General features: G+C 38.9%; 1 protein-coding gene across 1 annotated transcript in view; it reads right to left on the bottom strand.

Moving 5' to 3' along the window:
- SENP6 (SUMO1/sentrin specific peptidase 6) overlaps positions 1 to 26,193 on the bottom strand; it is a gene marked incomplete at its 5' end in the record, with an annotated part of 39,264 nt that overhangs the window by 7,509 nt on the left and 5,562 nt on the right. Inside the window, 10 exons of the mRNA XM_010190781.1 lie at positions 158 to 384; positions 3,063 to 3,242; positions 5,391 to 5,433; positions 6,437 to 6,607; positions 8,883 to 9,115; positions 9,974 to 10,376; positions 13,783 to 13,928; positions 15,243 to 15,313; positions 20,018 to 20,038; positions 24,028 to 24,129. Of these exons, the coding sequence (XP_010189083.1) occupies positions 158 to 384; positions 3,063 to 3,242; positions 5,391 to 5,433; positions 6,437 to 6,607; positions 8,883 to 9,115; positions 9,974 to 10,376; positions 13,783 to 13,928; positions 15,243 to 15,313; positions 20,018 to 20,038; positions 24,028 to 24,129 (1,597 nt within the window). The remainder of the gene's footprint in view (positions 1 to 157; positions 385 to 3,062; positions 3,243 to 5,390; positions 5,434 to 6,436; positions 6,608 to 8,882; positions 9,116 to 9,973; positions 10,377 to 13,782; positions 13,929 to 15,242; positions 15,314 to 20,017; positions 20,039 to 24,027; positions 24,130 to 26,193) is intronic.

Here is a 26,193-nt window from a genome sequence, read left to right as displayed (position 1 = left end):
AGGCTATTTCCTACAGTTTCATAACCCACCATCCTCGTAGAAAAGCCACAAGAAACTGCTAGGATTTATTTTATGTCCAGTGAGTAGCACACTGTCTTTAGCGTATTTGTAACCCAAACAACGTAACGACTTTGTTCTGAAACAGAAATATAGTTACATTTTTTATTTTGTTTTCTCTGTGAGACGGGCTGCCTTTGGAATTGTCTTCTAAGCACTTCGTGAATGCAACAAGCCTGGCATTGGCTTCTTCAAAGGAAATTTTCACAAAGAAGTCAGAAATATTATTTCTGATACCAATGTCAGTGATTATTTTTTCAAATATTGAGTTTGCGTGAGGATCAAGACCAGTTTCAAAAATCAAAATGATGTACTGCTCTTCTTGACCTACAGAAAAGCAGAGAGAAAATTATTCATTTAGAAACAAAACAAAAGATGCTGCAATTATGAACGGGTTTCAAAGAGTCGAGCACCAACACGTGTGCACGCTGCTGATAACACAAACAGTAACACAGGTGTGTGGAGAGGATTAACCACCAAACCCTGCCATCCACACTGGTAAAACGACTGCATTCACCTTCTGTCTTCGTCTAGAAATGTGAACCATTGCACCTGATACATTGTTAATACAAAGCCAAAACAGATTTTGAAATGACAGCCTCTCTGCTCACTGACAGTAAGTCTCTGTAATCAATTCTTTTTCTTCTTATCCTATCCTATTGTTTCAATACAACTCCAGAAATTATATTTTCAGAGTCATTTCCTCTGCCTAATTTCTAATTTCATGCCCTAATTCCTCACAGGTCAACACAATGAACTCTAGTCTGGCTCTCTCAGAAAAATATCAATCAAGATACATTCATCTGTGGAGATTTATTAGAAAAGGAGAACTGCATTAAGAATGCAGATGAGCATTTGTGCTCTCAAAGTTTATTATAAAAACGGCTTTCATATCCTTAAACCCTTCAACACATACACGGTATTTTATTTTTAAAAATTTCAGCCTCGATTTCTCTTACTTTCAGATGGATGTGACTGCAAAAGGGGAAGGACAAAAAAAAAGAACGATGGTGACATGCCCTAAATTAAACAAGAAACACTACATGAGAGCCCACGATTCAGGTAGATTCATGGTCTGCCCTGATCCCAGAAGGCTACACTATAAAACATCGCTGCTTTCTGAACGTTGTAAGTATTAAAGTCACTGCAGCAGGTAAGCACAGAGGTTGCCAGCCTTTTAGGTAAAACAGTCTCTAAGAATCGCTTTTACGTGGATATACATTAGAGATACTCAGAAACTGTGACAGGTAGAAAAAACGCTACTTTATCTTGGGGTAGCAAGCAAGCAGGACCACTGCTTAGAAACTGAACTGAATAGAGGGATAAAAAGTCCATTTTTGAGACGACCGTCTCCAGACTTAAATGGGAAAATAAGCACGATGCTTTTTTAAGAAGAGGATACAAACTGTATGCCACACATTAGAACCACAAAGTTCTAACAAAACTACTCTCACTGATTCTAGGCACGCGTTGTTGGGTACAGAAGTACAAAACTTTCACAGAAGAAACAGTTATTTTTCTCTGATCAGATTTCCGTTACCACAGGAACTGAAGTCTCTTAAGGATCCGATCCACTGGCAACCAGTTTTCCTTTCTGCAAAGTATGCATCTCAACAAGGAAAGGAATTTAAATTGTCACGGTAATCAGAATTTTCATCCCTATACAGGTGAAGGGATCTCAGCACCCAGAGGAGCAAAGCCCTGCTTCCAGGTCCTGCAACATAAATAAACCAAAGATGTCTCTGGCCCAGTGAACACCGTGTGAACAGAACACCATTCTCTCACACTTACTACTGCCAGCCCTAATAAATCTCGTCTTTCTTCTGGGACAGTGGCTTAGCTCCAACAGGTCAGCCTACACCTTTACAAAAAGCTGGAGACTGTGAGCCAGCTCAAGCAGCTGTTGTAGAAATACCACACACTCACATCATCTGAAACATAAAGCAGCAGTAAGCTGCACTAAGAGGAATTATTGAGGCAGTCAGACACAGGAATAGGATTGAGGGTGCAAATCCCAGCCTCACGTAGCTGCAGGAACCTGTTTTTGTGTAAGAGGAGTTTCACACAGGCACCACCACTTCCTTCTGGTTATTGTTAACTCGGTGTGAAAAACAACTATTCAGCAGCATATTTCCCATTCCCCGCACACAGAATTTAGGTGTCTGGGTTTGGGGTGATCCTATTTTGGAGACTGGGCACCGACACACAATTGCTTACAGAGCTACTGTTGCTTAAAGTAACTTTACTGCTTACAAAGCAAGTAACAACTGTGTTAGCACAAAGCACTCCTGAGTATCAATACAATGTAACAGTGGGGTGTAGAACTACCTCAGCACCACAGCTTCAGAGGGAAGAGCTGAGGGGAGAAAGTGAAGTACAGATATAAATAACCACGACATTTAACCTAAAAATAAGCCTATTTAAGGGGAAAGAGGACTCTCTGCTAATTTAAAAAACAGTGTGCAAATAAAGATGCCAGACCCTTGAGGAAATCTATGTTGAAATTAAACTGAATTTTACATGTGGAGGCAATCCTTTTATTTTCCAAGCAGGTTTTGGTCTGCATTACAACATCACTACAAGCATATGGGAAAGAAAACCCAAGCCAACCCACACACCAGTTTCTACTGAAACTAAGGCCTGCAAGCAGAACAGCACAGAAAGCAGAAGTAAGAACACCAAAAGCTGTCATATAAATGTAAAGGTCCGTATACAGAAGCTAAACAAACCAACATGTTCTCATTCAGCACAAATATTAGTGAAAACAGTCACACTAAAGCGAGTACATGTTGTAACCAATAAGAGACTGGACAAACACACGACTCCAGTTTAGCCACGCTGTTCTGAACTGGACTCAGCAGCCCGGGAAGGTGATGGTGTCTGCAAGAACACCACACCTGGCCCAGACATCGATACCAGTTTTATTCTTCAGTGCAGTAAGTCATGATCCAAACCATTTAAACACAATTTAAACTGAAGTGGTAGCTTAAAATGTTTCTACTTACTGTCTCCTTTGCATTCGTACCAGACGTTATCTTTACTCATTTTCAGTTGGTCTCTCAGGCTACTACAGGTCGATGGTACTGTTTGTAGGAAAACTACTGGTAATTTTCGGACGCTACACCATTCACATTTGGTAAGTTCTGAAGTTTTCAGGTTAATCTCTCGGATGTCGCTTTCTGATTCTAGAAGAAAATCATGACATTATATTAAATTACAGTAAATACACGTAGGTTTCCTTTACAGTTTCCCTCTTGGTTTTAGCAGAAATCAGTATGTGCTCATTAACTTTCTTTAATGTTTTTAGAGTTTTAAAATTAACACATATCCAGGAAGCGTCTGTTAATGAATTAACTGAACTCCACCATCGCCTTTCAGGAAAGAAATCAGAAACAAACTGTTTTCTTCTCACCAACTTTAATCCAGGGTTCTTTTCCCCACAGAAAAAAGCCAGCATTTCCAGTGACAATTTAACAATAGCTTTGTATATCTTTGTAAATTTATCTTTGACCGAGTTCTCTTATGAAAAATAACTTTAAAATGATGAGGAGAATAAACACATACAGAGAAACAACCTGATTGCCTGAGGAAAATTAGTTATTACACTCAATTTACTACCGAAGAGCACCATGGTAAATTATTAACACTACATCTGATGCTGCCAGTGCCAATGTTGAGAATTTTATGGGATTCATTGAATTATAAAACTGGAAATAAAAAATGCGTGAAGCCAAAATTCTCTGAATTTGGTGAAAAGACCCCAAAGTTCAATGCCAGCATGGAAGAAGAGCCCCGCTCTGAGTTTGGCTGCAGCAACAAATGCTTCCTTCAAGCCGACTGGGCAGCATTTACTGCCCAGGACAGGATTTTGCCATCACCATAAACACCCTACATGGACCTAACCAGTCCATCTCCTTGCACTCGTTCTCCTTAAACTCCCTGGGGATTTACACAGGAGAAAATGAAGCCAGTAACTCAATGGAGGTTTACAGATGACTCCAGAGTCAACCCACGGTGCCGAGGCACACAGGTCCTTCTCATGGTGTCTAGAGAGAAGGTCCTTGCCAAAACACGAGCTATTGGTCTTTGGAGGAAACTGAATCCTTGTAACTGTGCTTGGACTGAGATGAATTATACTGAATTTCATGTGAGAGGAAGACTCTGCAGATGAAAATTTAGATCATATTCATCCTTTTGCATCAAGACAGGAATCTCAGAGTATATTTCTCTGTAAACACCTTTACCTGTGAACACCATTTCTTCTAACACTGATGTAAGACAGACAATAGGACTGAGCCATTAAAGGCAACGTGAACAGGGGTTTATTTTACCCATTAGAAACAGGAAGCTGTTTCCTTGAAACACCAGTTGGGAGCTGCAGAAAACCACCAAGGGATGTGGAGAGAATTTTGAGAACTTGAAATATATTTATACGTGTGAAAACAAGCTCGAGGCAGCACACCCAGTACTGCTGTTTCTACAGCTGCTCAAAGCATTTGCCTCTCCCTGAAAAAGCATGATCATAAGTAATCAATCTAAAGAAAATAAAACATTAGGTATCATTTTTTATATCAAGATCCTTACTTCTGTTATTCTGGGAATACACCCATCTTCCTCCAGCTGCAAAACCCAAAAAAGCCAAATGGACGAGTGCTATGTGTTCCCATCAACACAGCTGTAATGAGTTGCCATTTTTATGTTATCGAGGGATCAAGTCCCATGGAAATCACTTCACCATACAGCTCTTGTGACTAAAAATTGACACGTTTTCATTTTCTACCAATTTTACTAAGCTTTTTAGTGTTTTTAAATGCATTTAATGTAGGAAAACTGGTAGTTTCTATACATCTAAATGTTAAATGCAACAGAAAGTGAAATACTTGACTGAGCAATGGTTACACTTATCTTTACAGATCATGAGACACCTTTTTGCATGCAATAATGACAAAATACAATAATTCTCTTTTACAAATAACAGAAGTTAAAATCTGAGAGGACTGCATCTTTATGGAAATTTAAGATTAAGTGAAGGAGGCCAAGCTTTTTTTCCAGGCCTAAAGCAAAACCTTACAAAAGAAAACAAAAGGAAAGAACAATGGTTATAAGCTCACCATTTCCTAAACTATGTATTACTTTCAGTAACATGAAATAGGCAACCTGTAGGCTAGAGAAGAAAAAAATTAAGAGAGATGTAGACACCCAGAATCATTTATCACATACATAACAAAACCAGGATCGAAATTTCTCTATGATTCTGCTGTTAACTCCTCCAACAGTCACTTCATTCAAAATGTGCACATTGAGTATTAACATAAAACGAAAGATGTACTCACCCTCTTGACTCTCTAGTCGTATTTTGATATAATCCAGGCAAAACTGTGGAAGACAACACAGTAATAAGATTTAACTTCTTCTCCAAACCAAAACTGACTTAATTTCTTTTAACTGGTAGTACACATATTTCAATTGCCTAAGTACTTGAATAACAAAAATTTTAAAATAAAGATGTAAAATGGTGTGGTTTTTTTTTTAAATGAAGCATACATTTTAGCACAACTCAAGGAATCAAGTCTATTCTTTACTCCCCACTGCCTCTTTCAGTCATAGTGACTGCTGAAACTTAAGATCTCTTCTAACTACTCTGTTTTCAAAAAGGTTTAAAATACTCTAAAATATACCACGAATCACAGGGAGAAAAGAAGTCTTCAAAAGAGAATGTCCTCTATTTTTTAGTATTTAAGCAAACATTTAAAATTTAAGCAAAAAAAGAATTAGTATTTAAGCAAATCAAACAGCAGGGTTCTGCAGAGAGGTAGAAAGAACAAGTAACACCTCTCTGCTATTTATGGGGTTACCCCAGCAAGAAGTGTGCATTTTATCTCACTTACTGCACACAACTAATAGTCAATGTCTCCTTGACGGTCTCCATGTAACTTAGAAAGTTAACAAAAAAATATACATTCTTCTACAGAGGCAAAATTATTCACCTGCAGACACGGCTTTTCCTCCCACCTATCAATATCCATTTGTTGACAACTGTTGCCTTCAATTTTCTTAACAAATATATGTAATTGATAAGGCTCCCCAGCTAAACAAAGTGATTTTGCATGGGTTTTGCAGGCATGGTGTTTCTGTTAAACACCAGCACTGGACAGTATGCATTGGTGTGAAACAGTACTTCAGGATTCTGTGAAATTGGAGACACACTTACCTCCACAAAGGCAATACATGATGTTGTTTAAGTATGAAAATAATAACGTCCACCAAAAGAGAGAAGGAGATGAGTGAAATACCGCAATACATGATGTTGTTTAAGTATGAAAATAACAACGTCCATCAAAAGAGAGAAGGAGATGAGTGAAATACCAAGTTTACTCACAATCACAGGTTCCACTACCATTCTTCGCAGTGTTCCTATCCGTATACTTCGACAGTTCAGGATGACACTTTCACAGGAATTTTGGTAATTTAGAGGTGCAGCCTCAGCGACAATCTCTTGAGAGATCACTTTACGACGTTTTATTGGAGTGTTAGACACAATGTTCCCAAACTGAAAAGCAATTTGCAAGGTTTCAGAACATCTCGCTGAGATTTATGGCACAAACAAGCTTGTTAAAAACCAGCGACTACATTTTCAGCTACTTTTCTGTTGGTCAATGAGATCACTTACTACAGCATCCACCTCAACCATATACAGAGGGTAGGAGTTTTCTAAAGGACTTTTTCAAACGGCTGAAGATGATAATATTGCTAGATTACAGAAAAACAAAACATAAGCTGACACTTTAAGACATTTTGTTAACATTCGCAAATCACAAATAATGCTTCTAAAACTGCCAAAACCAATCTAGTTTTCCTCATTTTGAAACACCGTGCAGCCTGGCAAAACAAGGCTATTTCAAATACATTTCACTTGTTTATATAAAAACACTAATGCTATAAAAGCACCACAATGTTGGTGGGGTTATTTTTTCTTTCAGTTTTTGTAAGTCCAAGCTTTGGCGACCGCAAACACTGAATTATTACTGAAATGTAGCGCATCACCACATCGGCAGGAGCAGAATCTTCAAGAAATGCAAGTAAAGACGCCAAATCCAAATTCTTTAAAGCAACTCTACAGAGCTATTGAGATGTTTTTAGGACAGATTCCAGGGTCAGAAGGCTGAACACTAAGAGAAGGCCACGCGAAGTTTGGCTCCAGCTCAAGGAGATGCTGCCTCAAGCTGTGATTGCAACAAAGTCCCCTCTTTACCAACAGAGCAATCTTACAAAAACCTGTTCAAATCAAAGAAAGCTGGCAGCCATCAGGTTAATATATTTATTAGTTGTACTTCTTATATTGCTTGACTTTGTTGGTTTTCTGTACACTACTCTTGTCTCTGGTATTTATATTGTTTCAGAAAGCTGTCCATTAATAAACATGCTTTTGGGTTACAAAGTACAATTAAACTCCCACAGGAAAACATTTTAAGGGATTCAATATTTCTATTAAGATTAAATCTCAACAGTTATTTCAGAAGTCCCTAATCCTCAGCCCATCGTGGCCATAATTCAAAATATACCTTTGGATGCTTCATTTAAATACAGATAATGAAAATATTTTCCTAGGACTCTTGTTGAAGTCAGCTTTACATTTTTTTCTGCTGGTCCAGCTAAATATTATTAAAAGCCCAAAACTCAAATCACAGACAAGCAGTAAAACAGTAAACATTAAAGTGGTTCTATATTCAAATAGCCTAAAAAATTGTGTTTCTCTTGTTTTCAAAAGCAAGCTCTTCTCTACTTTTGTCTAAAATATGCAGTTAATTCCCAATCTTAAAACTGGTTCCTAAAGACTACTGGACAACAGTGCCCTCATAATGCAACGCCTTCAATTAATCCATCACATAACAGCTGAACAACTCAAATTTAAAGTTATTTATCACTGAAGCTTCTAGCTTCACCGCTTTAATGTACGCTAGAGGTTCACAGCTTTATATTGATAGCGGTGACTAATTACACACCACATTAAAAACATCCATCATTTCATTAATTACAGCACTAGAATGTTACCTTCTGAATCAGACACAGCACGAAGGTTTGGGTATCACTACTTCAGTGTTCTTACTCAGAAAACACCCAAAATCTGAGCCTGCAGGTGGAAACCTGAGCAGGTACCCTACCCTGCTGGGCCAAACTGACAACAGTGACGCTGGAAAAGTGACCCAAAAATGGTTTGAATCAGCACCATTAATTCGACACCAGTGGCCACAGGGAATTTATTCTTTTCAGTGGCTCACTACTGAGGTGGGTAAATTTTTAATACACAGCACTTAAGGAGTCTGCTCATGGTGCGTTTTTTGTCTTCGTTTACCCAATTCTTGCAGTGGTACTCAGCTGAAAAACAAAAACTCACCACAAAATCTTGAAAGTAAGTGCTATTAACTGGGACAGTTGTCAAAGCATTTTCATTCTGAAGGGTCACTGCTGTTCTCAGAGTCTCCTTGCATGTTTAACTCGTATGTAGGCAACAGGGATACCAACATCATTGTACAAACTAAGTAGGCCCTTGAGTTTTACACAGATACCCTGCCCAGTCTCAAGGAGCATTCATTCAACAGAAAAGCATCTGTGTTAAAATCAGAACTCAAATGTTTATAAGCACTTGTACAATGAACACATTTTCTCATGTTTCCAGTATTACACAAGCAGAGATATTACCCGATGAGCCGCTAAAGAAGAAAAGCAATAAAATACAGTCAACTTCTGACAATGCAAAACAAGCCTTCACATTTTCCATTTATGATTTGATTTCTGTTTTCTTTAAACAAAGCATTAAATAGTACCTGATCTTTCATTCTTGCTTTTCGTGGTAGTGTGACTGCAATTTCTGTGTCTGTTGTTATACTACCTATTCTCTGTTCTACTCCACAACTGTTTTCCTTTAACGCTGCTTCCACCTTTCCTGTAGAAGGAGCTGGGGAGGAGCGGGCTGAATCTGCAGGACGAGGTGAAATGCTTTCCATTCTCCTAGTGCTGCCACTATCCTCCTCCTCATCATCATCACTGGACAAAACAACTAAACAGAAAATAGGAAATTCTCAACCACTACATTTTGCTGTTACAGAAATTTCTTTTCAAGCAATAGGTTCAAAGTAATTTATGTAATTGTCCTGCAGTGCCAAAAACGTCCATATTTATCATTAGATTACGCTTTTAGTAACGTTTATTTGGAATCTACTTGCAGGCGCTCTCTCCCTCATTTTGTATTTCTCACAACTGACTGTGCAAGAAATAGGTACTGTTAATTTGCCTCTGGACACACGAGTGAACCCAAACATTTCTTGGTTCAATCCAGAATTGACAGTGAAAAACACAATTTAAAACTGGCAAGAGAAATGATGACTGAAATTGTTCCAGTTATAAGACAACATGGTCTAGTAAACTAAGCATGGAACCAGATACACAGTTACCAAATTCCAGTTCCTTCTTGCTTATAAATTAATTTCAGTTTACACAGAGAAAGCACAAAAAAGAACAGTTTACAAATTATGAAATTTAAATAAATGCGTAGCTCAAAAGGAAAGAGGAAAAAATATCAAAATAAAAAAAATCAAAGAGTGTCTTCCCCTTTAGGAGAATGACTGATGGAGTTCTGCTACCAATGCTTTTCTTAAAATTATACAATGTCTTTTTAAAAACAAACAAACAAACGATTCATGAAACAGTTTTTCTTTTCCCCAATGTTCACCGTTCTTAAAAGGCTCTTTCCTTTTCTTAAAAGGAAATGATAAAAAGGTCTGTCCCTCTTCCCCAAGAACACAGCCACAGATAAACTCCATGCAAAATCAGTACTGTAACCCCGCAAGGACAGCTCCTTCATTACACAGTACTTTGTGTTTCCAGCTGATGGCTGTATTCCTGAAAAGGTACTTACTTGGGTCATTCAGTTCAGACGGCCTTGTACTCCTCTGTCTTAAGCTTCCTGTCAGTTTAGGATTTTTTGTCCCGGTTAGAAGACCAACTTTTCCATTCTGGCGTAGCATTGAGTGTCCTACAACCTCATTACTCAGCAGAATATCCGTGGGACCCTTCCCAACAGCAGAACTGTAAAACTTCTTTGTGTTGAACCCTGTACCTGAAGGTTTTTGCCCTGTCGAATTCTGATGTATCGAAGAACGCGACAACTGTCCCACAGATTCACTTAGCGCCACAGTTTGTCTGGAGACTCTTTGCAGATCCTTTAGAGAAGCACTTTCACAATGTCGGCATTTGGTCTGATTTTCATTTGCCCGGCCGCAATTTGGGCACTCAGTAGCATAATCAATTTGATCCAAAAGCTAGAGGGGAAAGACACACGAAATCAGGAACTGCTTAAGCACAATGACACCATTTCCAAATCTTGTGTTTCATTTCTGCTCAGAATGAAAATTAACACTGTATTAGCAATTATAGCAAACAAAAAAAGCAAACATTAAAATACAGTTCTATTTTTTTCATTTAAGAAAATCTGAAATTATCTATCAGGAACAAATGTCATTTGCAGCAACTTTTAAAAAGTGATTGATGCTGACAATTCAGATTTTCCTTCTTGTCTTTTTCCTTTCTATACATAAAAGGCTGTGCACCATTCACACATATGTATATGTGTATGTATGTATATATATGTATATATCCATCAGCAAGTAGGTCCAGTTACCTCATTTCTGTAAAAACAGTTTCACTGGACAAAACTAAAGTAACCTAAGGATGCACAGAGCAACGTTAAGAGGACTAGAAACAACCTCCTAGGTCAGGAAGTTGTTGTTACTCTCATGTACTGGATCACAAGTGCAGAATCTGGACTTCCAAGTCTAAGGGATTCAATACCAACACGTAAGTTATTGAATGTGCACCGAGTTGAATAAGGGGCACCTGCAGAACTGAAATTTGATGTATATATTGTGTCCTGGAGCACTGAGCTCAAAAGACAAAACCACTGTACCGTGAACTGCTGAAAAGAATAAATACCCACATCCCACAAAAAACTTTTTGAATCTATTCCACCCTCGGCAATAAACACTGTTTCAATGAAGAGGACTTCCTCAGGTGTTGGATCTTCAATAATTTTTAGAAACAAATGTAAAGACAATAGTCAGACAAGGAGAATCTATTATTCTGACAAAATTTCTGCAGCTTAACAAAGCTACACATACCATAGCAAAACAGATACAAAATAACCTCCTGATACCAGCATATAAAATGTATCAGACCCGTAAAACCTGAGTGGTAGAATAAGACAGTGACATGAAAACCAGTGCTGTGCCTCTGTTAAAACTGCATCCTGTAACGGAGCACCAAGACACCGTTAATCACACTGAGACATTTCAGACAGTAAAATACTCAACAGAAGTTACCAATGAAGGACCTTAAGTAGAGAATAATTGCACCCCTCTACTTCAACCACACTCCAAAATTTAAAACCAACTTCCTCGCCATGGTTTGAGCCTGCATCTTGATGCTAAGAGTAGCAGTGTTTCATTAACAGGCACACTCTTTTTTTACCTCTATTTCTAGATAAGCGACTACTTAAGCAGATGAGTTCTACCTAAATGTGTCTGCCTCATAACTTGTATAATACAGGGTCTTTTTTAACTGTGCAATCCGCAAAATATAAATACCATATGCCCTATACAAACACTCTGCCCTATCTCTTGATGAGGCAGCATCACAAATGTTATCATTCCTTTTTTGAATTCTCAGAATAAAAATATGGTGTTTTCACCTTTTTTAAGCTTACTGCTTGACACTTTTACCACAGGCGCTCAGCTCTTGTGTCTGACAAAAAAGTAACTGGTTCCCATTCAGGACTGTTGGTGTTCTCAACTTAGCCAGATTTCTAAGATACGCATGGGAAAAAGTACCAGATGTAATTATTAAATACTGTTTACAAGCGCAGTCTGTCTGCTGGCTTTGGAAATGAAATCATGCCCCTGGAACAATGTAATCAAGGCTGGCGGGTTTTTATCAGGGAGACACAGAACAGCTTGTTTTAGCAACGTGCTCAGCTCGGTCTGGCTCAAGGACACCGAACCACTGATGCTGCCACGTGCAGCTCCAGTCCTCGCTTTCCACAGGTACCCAGCGCAGGAAGTGGTTGTGGAACTCAGTACCACAGCTTCAGAATAGGAATAAACTGAAAGCACACCTCGCTTTTACGTGTACAGGGTCTTCCTGCTAGAGCTAGGAGCTAGTGCAAATGGCCTACGCAGAGCGTCATGCAGCTACAAATGATGAGGCTGCTCTCCTTCCTCTTGTGCTAATTCAGGCAATTTGTAAGGAAAAAACTTTATTTATTAAAAGATGACACTTGCTGAATATTTTACTTCTTTAGTGTAAGTTGCTGCTTAGCTTGTAGAGATCACACCCATATAGACATCTGACTCAGATCAAAAACTCAGCTATTAAAATTTCCAAGTAACATTATTTCAGTTAACTAAATACATAATGGAATGTTTAAGTACGAAGTTTTTCATCCTAACAAACAGAGTCTGACCTTTTTTCAATCCACAGCAGCAAACATAACCTGATTATATATAATAATCACAGATCTTTTTTTTCCCCTCCAAGATCTCCTTACAAAGTTTTGCTTTGAGAGGCATACACTGTGACCTGTATGTGGGCATCATTTTCCATAGTAACCTGGGAAGATGGTAAGGAATACAGAGAAGCACCTTACAGGAATTTCCCAAATATCTACATCTGATGTATCCAGAAAAGCGGCAGACAAAGTGTCCTGGTTGGCTGCAGCTAGACCAGAGAAGGCCACCTGGATACCTGTGCTGGTTCCACCAAGAATCAACCACAGAATCACAGAATATCACGAGTTGGAATTCCGAGACCCTGAAAGCTCCCCCAGTCCAACCCCTGCCAGAGCAGGATCACCCAGAGCAGGTCACACAGGAACACGGCCAGGGGTTTTGAATGTCTGCAGAGAAGGAGACTCCACAACCTCTCTGGGCAGCCTGGGCAGTGCTCTGGCACCCTCACAGTGACCAAGTGTTTCCTCATGTTCAGGTTGAACCTCCCATGCTCCAGCTTGCTCCCATTGCTCCTTGTCCTGGCATTGGACATCACAGAGCAGAGCCTGGCTCCTTCCTCCTGACACTCACCCTTTCCAAATTGATCCCCATGAATGAGGGCACCCCTCAGTCTCCTCTTCTCCAAGCTAAAGAGACCCAGCTCCCTCAGCCGCTCCTCAGCAGGGAGATGCTCCACTCCCTCATCATCTTTGTGGCTCTGCGCTGGACTCTTTCAAGCCAAGCAAGCAAGCAGCTTCAGAAGAGGTACTTGCATCTTTGCAGTACCTCTGTCTTTACTGTTATGAGTACAGAAAAATCGCACCCCCAAAAAACCCCCATCTGTCTAAGAGTGAAATACTGCTCCTGCATTTCATAGACTGCAAACCAAAATTATCAGTTTCTGGTTTACTGATCAGGAGGCAACCAATTAAAACATAGGTTGTTTTACTTCCCAGTGCAGCATCCATTTGTTCCAATTAGAAAGTATTTCATAGCTAGTATCAATATTAACACTTAAATATCTCTACCACTATAACAATTTTTTAAAATTTAATCATGTAAATCCTTCTCCCAGCTCTAAGGATTTTCAGCTTATTAACTTATTTTACAACTGAATATCTGTTTTTAAAACATGTATCAACCATTAAAGTTAAACAGGAGTTCACGTTTTTACAACCTGACCCACCTTTAACGGAGTTAAGCATTTTTTTGTCGCAGAAGACAGAGCCAGGTCAGACTGGTAGGAATTGCAGTGACGTTTCTGTTGCACCTTTCTCTTAATTTCAGACTCTGATTCTGACTCTGACTCTTCTGTGTTTTCCATTATACTGTCTAGGAGGGAAAAAATGCAAAAACGTTAACAATAAATGTCGACTCATGCTGTTAAAATTATGATCAACTTATTTCTTCACACACACACTAACCTGAATTTAAACATCCAACAAATGACACTGTTACAAGCATCTCATGATTTGTTGTATGAACGAGAAATAATTCCCCAAAGTAACTTTGAAAGTGTTATTAATACTATTCCAGTGACTCTTGGTGAGAATTTGTAGCTTTGGAGGAGGCTTTGGACTTGAAAATCTGTACTAAATTCATTACAATTAGAATGGCGCATCCACTACTGAAAGTGGAAAGGGATCTGCTAGATTACACTGGTGGTAATTTTCACTGAAGGGCTGCTGGTGAATGCACTTAGAAAAACTGGAAATGCTCTGTGTAATCAGGATCTATTCCTTCAACACAAGCCTCAGCAGTAAACTCCCCTGCCATATCCTGGTTTCTATTGGGGCATTCATTTAAATACTGGAAGAGAACAAAGAAAGCCGTAAATTAACAACGTAACAAATTAACTACGTACAGAGTGCGATTTTCTTTTAAGACATGTTGTATGTTGTGCAAGAGTTCCTTAATTCAGTTTAAAAGTAAAAATATAAAAGTGCTATTTATACTCCTTAGTTTAATTGCAGTCTCCAACTTTTTCGAGTCTGTATTTTTTTAAATAGATACTTTTTCAACATAAATACTTAAGAGTCCCACAAACACCCTACCATTAGAAAACATCTCAAAACTAAGGAATGACTCATTTTCAAAAAAGAAACAATAATAGGTGAGGGTTTTCTAAGTTAACTTACTTTTATGTGGGACTGGTGAAGTTCTACTTCACATTAACCTAAAAAGGCCCAGCACAGTAACTGACCAGCGCAGATGGCTCAGCAGCTGAACAGGTTTACAGTTTTATTTACTGTGTTACATTTTACACACACTAACAGTGCTGCAGAAGTGCCTGTATTTCAAGAGCTCAAGAATAAGCTGGGGGCTTGGGCTCACATTTCACGATCTCCAGAGATCTCTTCAACCTCCAACAATCCTACATTTTCCCAGTTTCAGTTGTTTTAAAAATAACTGAAGTCTAATTTAAAATTAATTACAACGTGACTGAACAGGTTGCAGAAATCTGTCAAAAGGAGAGAAATCCTCCCTGCATGCACCAACTTGTATAGATCCAGAATAACGTGACCTAAGGGTACGAATGGATGTAGCGAAGGTTACACAAAGTTTGGCAACAACAACACCCGCCCAGAGCAGGTATTCAAAAAATGATTCTGCTTAAAAGAAATGAGAACTCGAAACATAACTTACCCACTCCTTGAGACCGTGGTAACCGAATGTGGTCTCCTTCTACCTTCTGCAGCTGAGGGGGGTATTCTTTCCTGGAAAATCAATTAGATGTACGGTTGTTCTTTTGACAAACACCTTTATAACTTAGCCACAATCATGTATGAACAGAATGAACCTGAAATGGAAGCTATGAACAAGTAACTTTTCCTATTACATGCCACTTGGACATTTAAAAAGATACCAGATCACTAGGAACAGACACAGTACACGTCTTGAAAGTGTTTCTGACCTAAATCCCATTTGATAGTAATCAAGAGTCCAGAAGCTTCTCACTTTCAGACCCAAGTCTTCAAAGACTGAAGCCTGCATCTCCTCATTCATGAAGTGCAAACAGCTACTTTTAAAATCCAAACCTAGAAACAACTATTAATTTAATATCAAAGTACATTCCACAAGTTCCACAACTTAAAAAGACAGGAAGAGAAGATGCAAAACAGAGGAAAGAGATCTGATGTCAAAAACTGTTGTGGCCAAAAAATAAAAAGAACAGAGACAGGAGAAGACATAGTTTCTATCTATTCATTTTAAAAATATAGTAATATAGACAAATCAGCGGATACTAAAACTCCTGTTGGTATAGTTTGTATAACACACATATCAGATATTTTCATGCCTATTAATGCAACAGAAATCATCATAGTAAGATTTTTTGAGCCTCCTGAAAGGTGTTTTCAGTTTACAAGCTGTCAAAACGCTCTACTGCCAAAGGAAGATTCCTGCAGCACCTCAGTTCTGTCTGTGGCAGTTCGGTCTTACCCTGCTCTGCAGCCGCAGGTTCCTGTTCCTGCTGTAACAGGAGACGTCAAACACCTGAAACACAGCAGGCCCTGCCAAGGACTTCAGCAGAAACTGGTTTTATTGGCAAGTTAAACTGGGCTGCAAACGGGTCACACACCCCACACCGTTACCTCTGCTTACAAGGACATTACTAACAGCAAGGGGCTAAGCAAGCAAGCAGCTGCAGGCAGTAAGGTCTCCAACCAACAGCTACATTTTGGGGACCCACCTGTCAAAAATTTGGCTGTGGCTGAAGGAGAATTCAGCACCAGGCAAAAGATTTTATTTCTTTCAGCACAGCATTTCCTACTGCATCAAATTATAAAATCTTTGAATTTTGTGCATTTCTAGGTAATATTTCTCAGGGTTTACTCCTATTTTATTATTAACTCACATCTTCAGAACAAGATTAATCCACAGTGCCCTTTGGGATAGTTAAATCTAAGTGCCTGTATTAGCCCACAGCTGAACACAAAGACGTTTTATTGTGCTGAGGGGCTACAGAGGGAAGGAAAACTCAGGCAGAAAGGATTGAGATTGCAACACAGAATATGGAGATGTCGCCGTGCTTCACCGTGAGTGCCCACAGGCACACCAAACACCGAAGTGATGTTTAACAGAAATGATATTTGACATTTAATTCAATGCAATGCAAACAAAGTGGTAGATTTAAAATACTAAAGTGTTCTTTAAAAATGATTTTGACAATTCAAGGTCTTTGGACATTTGTGAGTTATCCTTTTTCTTCTAAAGATTGCACAGGTTTGTAATACATGCAACATGTATTTCTCATTTACAGATAATAAATTCATCACCACGTATTGCTAAATAATTTTTAACAATAAATTGGAAGACAGTAGCATTATTTACCTTTGTTTAAGTTTTGCATTATCAGCAGACTCTATCCTTATTCAATGGCCAACCACTTACAAGGGTACGCAAGGGCCAGCAGAAACCGAGTACGTATCTTCTCCCATAATATCAGACTTTACTCAAGTGCTTGCAGTGAACCAGTAACACACAAGCCTAAGCCACAAAAACCAGCTCCAAGTCACCTGAGGCTTCCCAACAGAGCTTTTCAAGGTCAGGTTTGAACTTGCTTTGAGTTAGAAACAAAAGCAAAGACAATTTGAAACACTGAACTGTAATTTCACCTGAAAAACGTGCCCTCTTGGAGACAGCAACAGCCCTCCCACAACAGGACAGCAACTTGAAGCATCTCCTACTCATTTCCTACCCTGAAACCCTCACACCAAAAAAAGATCAAGCCCACCACCACAAAGATTTACAGGTGACAAAACGAAGCCGCTCCCCTCGGCACTTTTCGACCCCTGCAGATGCATCCAGACCTTGTACAGTAAAGCACCTCCTACATGGAGCCATTTAACTGTGTGTGAGCAGAAACAAAACGGAAACGATAGTAATTCATTTATTTTTAATCAAACATGACACCTAGCTCTTTGGAAAAGAAACAAACTCTTCTAGGAGATTAAAAACCATAAAGCACTTCAAAACAAATGCCTCTTTGCTGTTAAACCCTAACTTAAACTAAGAGTCTTCCATTTCAAAGGGATAAATAAAAGATCAAATGGCTAAAAAGATCAAGATGCAAGATTATCTGCATCCTGTGTCTAATGGGAAAACCAAGAAATACAATATTGATTGCTGTTCCTGCCATCCCAGGAAAAACTAATACAGATTTTTGTCTGTCTGTTCAGTTTCCTAAAAATATTTCTTATGAGATTTAGATTTTGCTTGAAGAACAAGGCTCCATGCTCAGAGATCAAATCATTTTAGGCATCCCGTTTATCTCATCTATTATAAGCAGTTATGATTTTAATAGCTTTAAGTACAAGGGAGGCAGACCAGTGTTTGATGAAAGCATCTTCATGAAGTAGTAATGCATCAAATGGCAATTACTTACAAGCCCAAGAAAAATCAGGCACTTTCTGCCACGGACATGACAAAAACACTGCAGTCTGGACTGTGGAGAGTCTCGAAATTCTGACACATCTTACCAGCTGAATGGCTGAGGGGAGCTGGGTGTTCAGTACATAACTCAGTAGCCCCATTTGGCCCAGAAAATCAGGAGCTGCAGCTGCACTTATCACAACTTGTCCTGGTTTGGGCTAAATAGAACCAATTTTCTATTTAGTGATGTTACTTTTCAGCTCAGTCTCTTTTAAGTGGCTGAACTTGCTGAAACCAGCAGCATGTTTTTCCAGACAGTGCTGCTATTGATAATCTCAAGGCCAAGTGTCTCACCATGGGTGCTGTGTCTGCACCTACGGGAGGGGGAGCGGACCCAAACCTGACCAACGAGGTATTCCATCCACATACATCATACTCGGTATAAAGCCAAGGGATCACGAGGGTCTCGACTCTTCTTCCATCTTGGAGCCCTTCCATCCATCTGAATTCTGCAGAGGCCGAGGTCTGAGCAGACCCTGCTGGTTCGTCTGCCTCTGATCCTGATCCGTGTGTTCTGCATCAGCTCCCACTGCTGCTGGGTCCAGACTGGGACTTTTCCAGTGCCCTGCTCTGCAGAGCCTCTGGTGACGTATTCATCATTGGGGGGAGGATTTTATATTGGTTTGTATATGCATTTGTACATATCTGTATGTATTTCAATATTTTCCTGTTTATATTATTATCCTGCAGTATCAGTATTATTGTTTCATTAAACCTGTTAGTTTTATTTTCCAACCCGTAAAGTCCTTCTCCCTTATTCTCTTTTCTCTTCCCTTCTGGAGAGGGGTTAATAGATTTAATAGTTAATAGGGGTTAATAGTCCAAGATTTAGTGGCCAGCCCAGCCCTAAACCACGACACAACAGTAATGATTAAAACCAAATTTAGCAGCTCCTGCCCAAATTGTCTTCCCCTGTTGGGTGAGCCACAAAAAGCAGGGAAGGAGAAAAGAAGATACCCAGTAGCACTGGGTTATGAAGCAGCGGGTGTCCCCAAGGGAAAATTAAGCTCATCAGCACACAACTGAACTCATCTTCCTATGACTTATAGTCCCAAATTAAAAACATTAATAGCTGAAGGGTGAATTAATAACATAAATGTAGCACAAAGAAAAACAGGAAAAAAATACACGAACTCAAAGCACAGGCAGCCAGAGGATGAGCAAATTCCTTCTCAGAGGGCAAAACTAACTGGTGAGTATCTCTGATATCTAAGAAGTAACAAAAGAGAGTAAAACAGAACGGTTTGATTTTACTACTGAACTTGAAAGAAATCTATAAAATCCTGCATGCCCAAAGAAAAAGCTCTACATTACATTTCTCTGTTGTTTATGTCATTGGTTAAACATTACATACACTGTTCAAACAATTCAACCTGATCTCAAGCACGTACTGCCAAACACACCTACGAAGACAGGATATTTATAAAAACTCAGTAACTTCATTACTATCAACAAAACATTTACACAAACATATTAATGCAAGCTACACAGAAATAAAAACAAATGTTTGGTATTTCACATTGCTAACAAAATATTAACAGCAGTAAAACAGATGCAGAGCAAGTGTGAAATGAGCTTTTCACGTGTGAAATGAGCTTTTTAAGTGTGTCTGGTTTCCCTATACATTTTCTGTTAATTGCTTTAACATACACACTTCATGAACAGAATGGACACAGCAGTGCAATAAACCCTTTAATGCTATTCAAATCAAGCTGAGATAACCGAGTGGGCAAGATACGCTTCAGGACCGTGAATTTTTAGATATATAAATTTCCAGTGGAAATGTACCCAAAGCTCACACTAACATGGCATTATTCAGAGATGGATGTAAAGGTGCTTTTTTGGTACAAGGTAACAAGTGAACCACAGAAACAGAACAAAACCAACCACCCACCCCCCTCCACACATGAGCGGATCTGATTGACTGCACTGAATATTCTCCAGCAGTTCATTTTCCTAATGCTCATTTCATCAACAGTTAAGCTTACCTTTCCTTTCGGTCCAGATTGCTTAAAACATGAAAAAAGAAAGAAAAGATAAGATGCAAAGCCCCACATGTGTTGCACATCACTCAATTCCAAAGTTATTAAATATATGTAACCGTTTCATTGTCTCTTGCACTTACTGGACCAGTTTTCAAATGAGCGTTATTATTTTTCACAGCACTTTTGTAACAGCAATTAGAAACTTCACAGACAGCAATGGTCTAAACACTGCACTGTCTTGCCTCTTCTTCCATGTGCAAAATCTGATTAATTCTGAACTCAACTTGGTCGTCTCACTTAATTCACCGCAGTGTAGGACCTGACATGACAGAATCCTAACATATGAGTTGAGAACAAGCCTCATTTCCAATCCCTGATGGCCATGCAAAAGAAGATAAAACAAACTTACATAAAAAGTTTTGAATAGTTGGAAACAAGTTGTTAAGTGTTTAAATTGAGGAGGAAAAAAAAATCAGAAAGTACTGTTTAAATATTTAGGAGACAACATGCAACCAGCTACTGGATAGAGAAGGGTAACCAGAAGAAACCAGGCTCCTCCTGAGGTTTTGGCTAAAAAGAATCTCAAATTATTAAAGAATTAAGGCCACTGGTTTCAGAAGTGTCTCCTTTAACATCGATGTAGCTCGTGCTCACAACTCAGGCCCTTTAGACTGATATAAAAATACATCTAACTAAGCGCAGCATGAAGACAACTTGAAAGCAGCACCTTTACCCCTCCTGCCTTTTCAAAACTCGCAATACGGGATGCCGTAAGCTTTTAATCTGCGTGTCTGTTCCTTCCACATACCAAGTATCTAACAAACTTCTGTGCTGCAGTAACACTATTCAAACAGAACAAATTCAAACTGTTTCCTGGTTTACTCCAGCCCAAATAAACAGAGTAATACATATACATTATATATAAGATATATAATATTACAGAGCGATAGAAGCTCATCCTCCTTTCCTTTACACAAACTCTCACAAGAATAAAGCCAAGCCTCTCTGACTCTTCCACCTGGAGCTGCCCTTTCGAAAGAATAAACAGGGGTTTGTGCAGCTCATATCTGAGTTTACAAAGCCAGGCAGACCCAAACCACGTCCATACGGAGTCACATCCACTCTCTTGGTATCCTCAGCACAGTTAATACCTATCAGGGATTAACTGGTTAAAGGTGCTGTGAAGAGTCACGCTTAAGAAATGTAAATTTTAATGCTAAGGAAACCTAAAGGCAGAAAAAAAATTTCCAGAACACCTGTACAATGTCAGTACATTGGATGTCTGACCCTGCTGGTTTAAAATCCCGTATTAATATAATGCATTTAAAAGAATTCTCATTTTTACATCTTAAAAAGATTCAGAAATGAGAATCCTGGACAGATCCAGGAATCACAGCAAGCAGGTTCCCTGTGAATTGCTCCATGCAGCTCATGCGTGAGATGTCAGATGTGCGGTACACACATGCTATGCCAATGCCACATCTCAGATAACGGTCAGTCAACAGCACAAGACAGAAATATGCATCCATTACATGAAGCAAAATCGTCTGAACCAACTACAACACAAGGCGAAGCTGGATCTGAAAATCTGTTGTATCAGACGTGAACAAACTTTTATTTCATCCCCAGATTCAACTGCAAAAAGACACAAATAATATTTGTCAAAATACTATTTTGAAATGCCCGATTTTGTTGTATTGGAAACTTACATTTCAAATGAGTGCAACAGAAATTCAGCCAGAATTTGAATTACCATGCACGTGCAAAAAAGAAAGCGATGGAGAAATACAGCACATATCAGAGACTCCAAATTCAACATGAGATTACAACCGAGGTTCATAATCAGCTGCCCCTGCGGCACCATCCCCACTCAAAGAACCCAGAATAAGTAACAGAATCTGTAATGTCAGTGCCAGAGATCCAATCTGCTCAGAACTCCTTTAATCATGGCTTTATTTTCAGTTATCCTCTCAATAATCCACTATAGATTTAAGAACAGTATGTTAGGTTCATTAAAACCATTTTCCCCATGGTGTTACTGATCACTACACCTTAATTTGACAAATGCAAATAATGGAATAAACCAGAATTTTGCATTGCCTGTAAATTAGTAGAGAAAATCAGAGAATTTACCTTTAAACTCAAGTTTTTCTAACACGAGTAAAAACTCGCAAACAAGATAGGAAAAAATTCCCAAAAACCTAAAAATAAATTACTGAAAAAATTACCCCCTTTACATGCAGTGGAATTTTGTATTATGAACAGTTTTAAATAGTCCTATTTTAGTCGGGTTTCTTTTCTAACAGCTGTTGTCGTCACGTTCATAAACTTACATCTTCCATAACAAGCAGCCTTGAGATCCCTCTTCTTTTTTAATTAAAAACCAACTTTGATAGGAGGCCATGCTCAATTAATTTTCAATCCTCCGACTCAGAAACAGTTTTAGAAGCTTTCTAAAGTAATGGAGTCAACTGGCAATAGATACTGGCATTAAATGTCTTTCGTGCAGTCCTTCTGTAAGGCTCCCCCTCAATGAGATCACGCTGCTTCTGCCATCCTCCAATAGCAAAACACTGCTTGGAACTGTTATGGCTATTTCCTGCCTTTGAAATACTCTAAAATATTCTTAGCATAAGATGTAATTGCCTGTTGTTCATGTAAATGAACTACAGTAACAACCCTAAAAGAAAACAAATTTAGAAACATTTAAGATGACGACCATCCAATTACTTTGTGCAATATTCAGCTTGCCTACATTACACATTGGTTTCTTTCTGCATGTCGTACATACAACGTTGCTACATTCTTTTCCTACATTACACTGTAGGTTTATAAAGAAGCAGGTCCCATAGGTGAGAAAGGCAAGCAGGAAAGTCTGACATCCCCTCCAAATTAAAGAACTCTGCCAGACTCTCCTGCACACTGAAGCAGCCTACAGCACTTAACTACACTGATATTATTGAGGTCAACGTTCAGAAATCCCCTAAGTAACAGTCTCACATGTTTTTGTTTACTTAAACTAATTTTAATGAGCACTGCACTCTTCTTAAACCAGAAATGGTTTAAGAAGAGACTCTGGAGTATTTGTCCATAGTCTTAGCTAAGATTTTATCCCTTAGAATTGAAAAGTGAAAAGTAAGGGCACAAATGCTTAGAGATGCCTCACGCTTTCCTCAATGGAAAACTGAGCAAAAATAGCCCAAAAAGGACTGCATGCAAGAAGGGAAGAGCATGGTTGGTTCAGCCTAAACCACACAGGTAACATAAACCTTGTCTTTCAGTTTAATTCATGGGAAAAGATCTGCAAATCTTCCCTGTCTTGCAATGATAGGAATCAATGTAAAGAAAAGGGAGATCCCTGCCACTGCATCTGCTGCGTTAAAGAATAGGAAACATCCAGGCTAATTTCTGTTTACAGACGACAGTAACAACCCTGCACTTTATACAAGTCTGATGTAGTTTTATGTTTTCAAAACAATGAAGTTTAATTGAGCACAGCTGAGTAAGATCCCCCTGTTTTCAGTTATCCGTGACAACAACTATTAATATAAAATTAAAACCTTGCTTCTGTGCCATGTCCTAGTTTATAGATTTTATGACGTATTTACAGACTACATGTGATCAACAGATCTGTAACTTACTCTGCACACAAGCTGGAGTTTCTGTGAATTAGTATTTGATGATCATGTTGTCAATTATGTGAATTTCTACTGAATATTTGTCGATCTCAAAGTATTTTCTAAATGTATTTACATTAGCAGGTGCTCTCCTACTGTGTGCGTGCCACCATGCGCTTTCAAAGTAGGAAATTCTAGGATTATATAGTAAGTCCTAAATGGTAAGTTTTATGAAACTTTAGTAGTTAAGACCAACACTTAACATCAAGAATGCACCACGGGATTACTTCTGTCTCCCTCAAACACATCCTAGCATAAGGAAAATCATTGCACACAAAACCAGACAGGACTTTCTGCAACAGGAACACACGGAGAAACGAGTGCACTTGTTCTTACCTCTGGGCTGCTGTTTTCACTACTGCTGTCTGCGCGTGTGCGTGGTGAAAACGCCTGCCATGTACCACAGTCACAGGACAAGACACGTTCTGAGCATTTTCACTGCAAATATACAGAGAGACGGTTTAAGAAGAGACTCTGGAGTATTTGTCCATAGTCTTAGCTAAAAATTGTGGTGTCCTGCTTTTACATTAACAGCCATACAAAACCAAAAATCAACCATTTCAGAAACACTAATACAACTTGAGTTAAATAAAACTGAATAGACACATAAGAATACACACAATTTCACTTTTTTTCCTGGAAGAAAAGGTAAAGATTTTAAATAATTTTATCACCATCCAAAACACTGTGAACCAGCTGTCCTTTACTCAAAACACTGCAAAAAGACACTGCTTGTTTTAATGAATTATAACCATGTACAATTCATTTTATACTTCCATCTATAGATTTTATTTAACATAACATTAACTTCTTTAATATGACTTAAAGAACATAATGTATGAATACACTGAACTGCACATGCAGGAATTTCTTCCTTATTACCTGTACGGGAAAATAAATGCAGCAAATTTCTGGCTGTGAGATGGCTGTAACTGAAACAACACAACACAGCGCAAAAAGAAAAGAGAAGGATCCTCTCCAACATCTCAGTGGGGCTCTGCACAGAGGCAGTCTATTTATCAATGACTTTTAGCTTTTCTTTGGTTTCTTATTTGTTCCTCTTGACGTTTCAATCTCATGACTAAGACAAGTAAATCTGGAGAGATGATTACTTACTATTCCTCTCTAGTAACAGCTGATATAAAGATGTGGTAGATCAATAACAAAGTACTCCTTCGAAGATCGTTAGACCCTAAAAATTATCCCACACACAGGATAACAGGATACACAACACACAACACTGTATTTGACAAGTTCAAGAAACATGCAACTTTCAACAGACAGCACGTTGATAATGCAAACTGTTTCAAATTATGGAAATGCAAAACTTAAATTTTGCTTGTAAAATTGCTGGAAATTTTAATTGCACTGAATAAAATGATACGAAAAATAATCCTGAATCATTCAAAATATTTGTCAGAAGTGTTATTCAGCAGTTTAGCTCCTGACATTTGCCCTGTTATAAACAATGAAAAAAACTTAAGTATCAAAACTCCCAAAAAGCTGCCAACCAATTCCTAATCCTTCTTTTATGTTCCCTCAAAAGGTGAAGGAGCAAACTGATAACCTGCTTTTTAAATTTCTTTTCACTTTAGCACCTCAAACTCTTCTGAAAGCCCTATATCAAGTATCATAAGTCAATATTAGAAGCTTTCAGAGTATTTCTGACTGGTTATAAAATGATGCTTATGATCTGAATGATCATAACATAACCATGAACATGGCAGAACAAGACCTATCAAAACCAACCAAATGGTAAAGCTCTCTATTCTAAAATACAAAGTCTAGAACCACAGAATAGTTTGGGTTGGAAGGGACCTTAAAGCTCCCCCAGTCCAACCCTGCCATGGGCAGGGACACCTCCACCAGCCCAGGCTGCTCCAAGCCCCGTCCAACCTGGCCCTGAACACTGCCAGGGAGGGGGCACCCACAGCTTCCCTGGGCAACCTGGGCCAGGGCCTCACCACCCTCACAGTCAAGAATTTCTTCCTAATATCCAGTCTAAATCTCCCCTCTTCCAGTTTAAAACCATTCCCCCTTCTTCTGTTGGTACCTGCCCTTGTAAAAAGTCCCTCCCCAGCTTTCCTGTAGGACCCCTTCAGGAACTGGAAGGTTGCAATAAGGTACCCCCAAAACCTTCTCCATTCTGAACAGCCCCAGCTCTCTCAGCCTGTCCTGCTAGGGGAGGCAATGATGAAATATTTTTTCAAGTTCAGTTAACAGATCAACTCCTCAAAACCAACCTCATAGGATCCTATTCCATCACCAACCTCTTTAAAGTGAACAACTCATCCCACATGCATCCAAGCCAAGACCATGCAACCCCAGCCGGTCACTCATCATCCAGACTCATTTACAGTCCACCCTCTGTTTAATGTTGTCGCCTAAGAAATAAAAAGCTGACACCTACTTGCCCTAAATACTTATGGGTGTCTCAAATCCCCTCTGGCTTTCAGTTTAATGCCTTTGAAAGAGATACTAGAAAAGAAAACACGAGCAGAG

The sequence above is a fragment of the Mesitornis unicolor genome, unplaced genomic scaffold (assembly GCF_000695765.1).
Source record: "Mesitornis unicolor isolate BGI_N332 unplaced genomic scaffold, ASM69576v1 scaffold2908, whole genome shotgun sequence".
Lineage (NCBI taxonomy): Eukaryota > Metazoa > Chordata > Aves > Mesitornithiformes > Mesitornithidae > Mesitornis > Mesitornis unicolor.
Note: the sequence above shows the minus strand (reverse complement) of the source record. Positions and strands in the feature narration are given on the sequence as shown.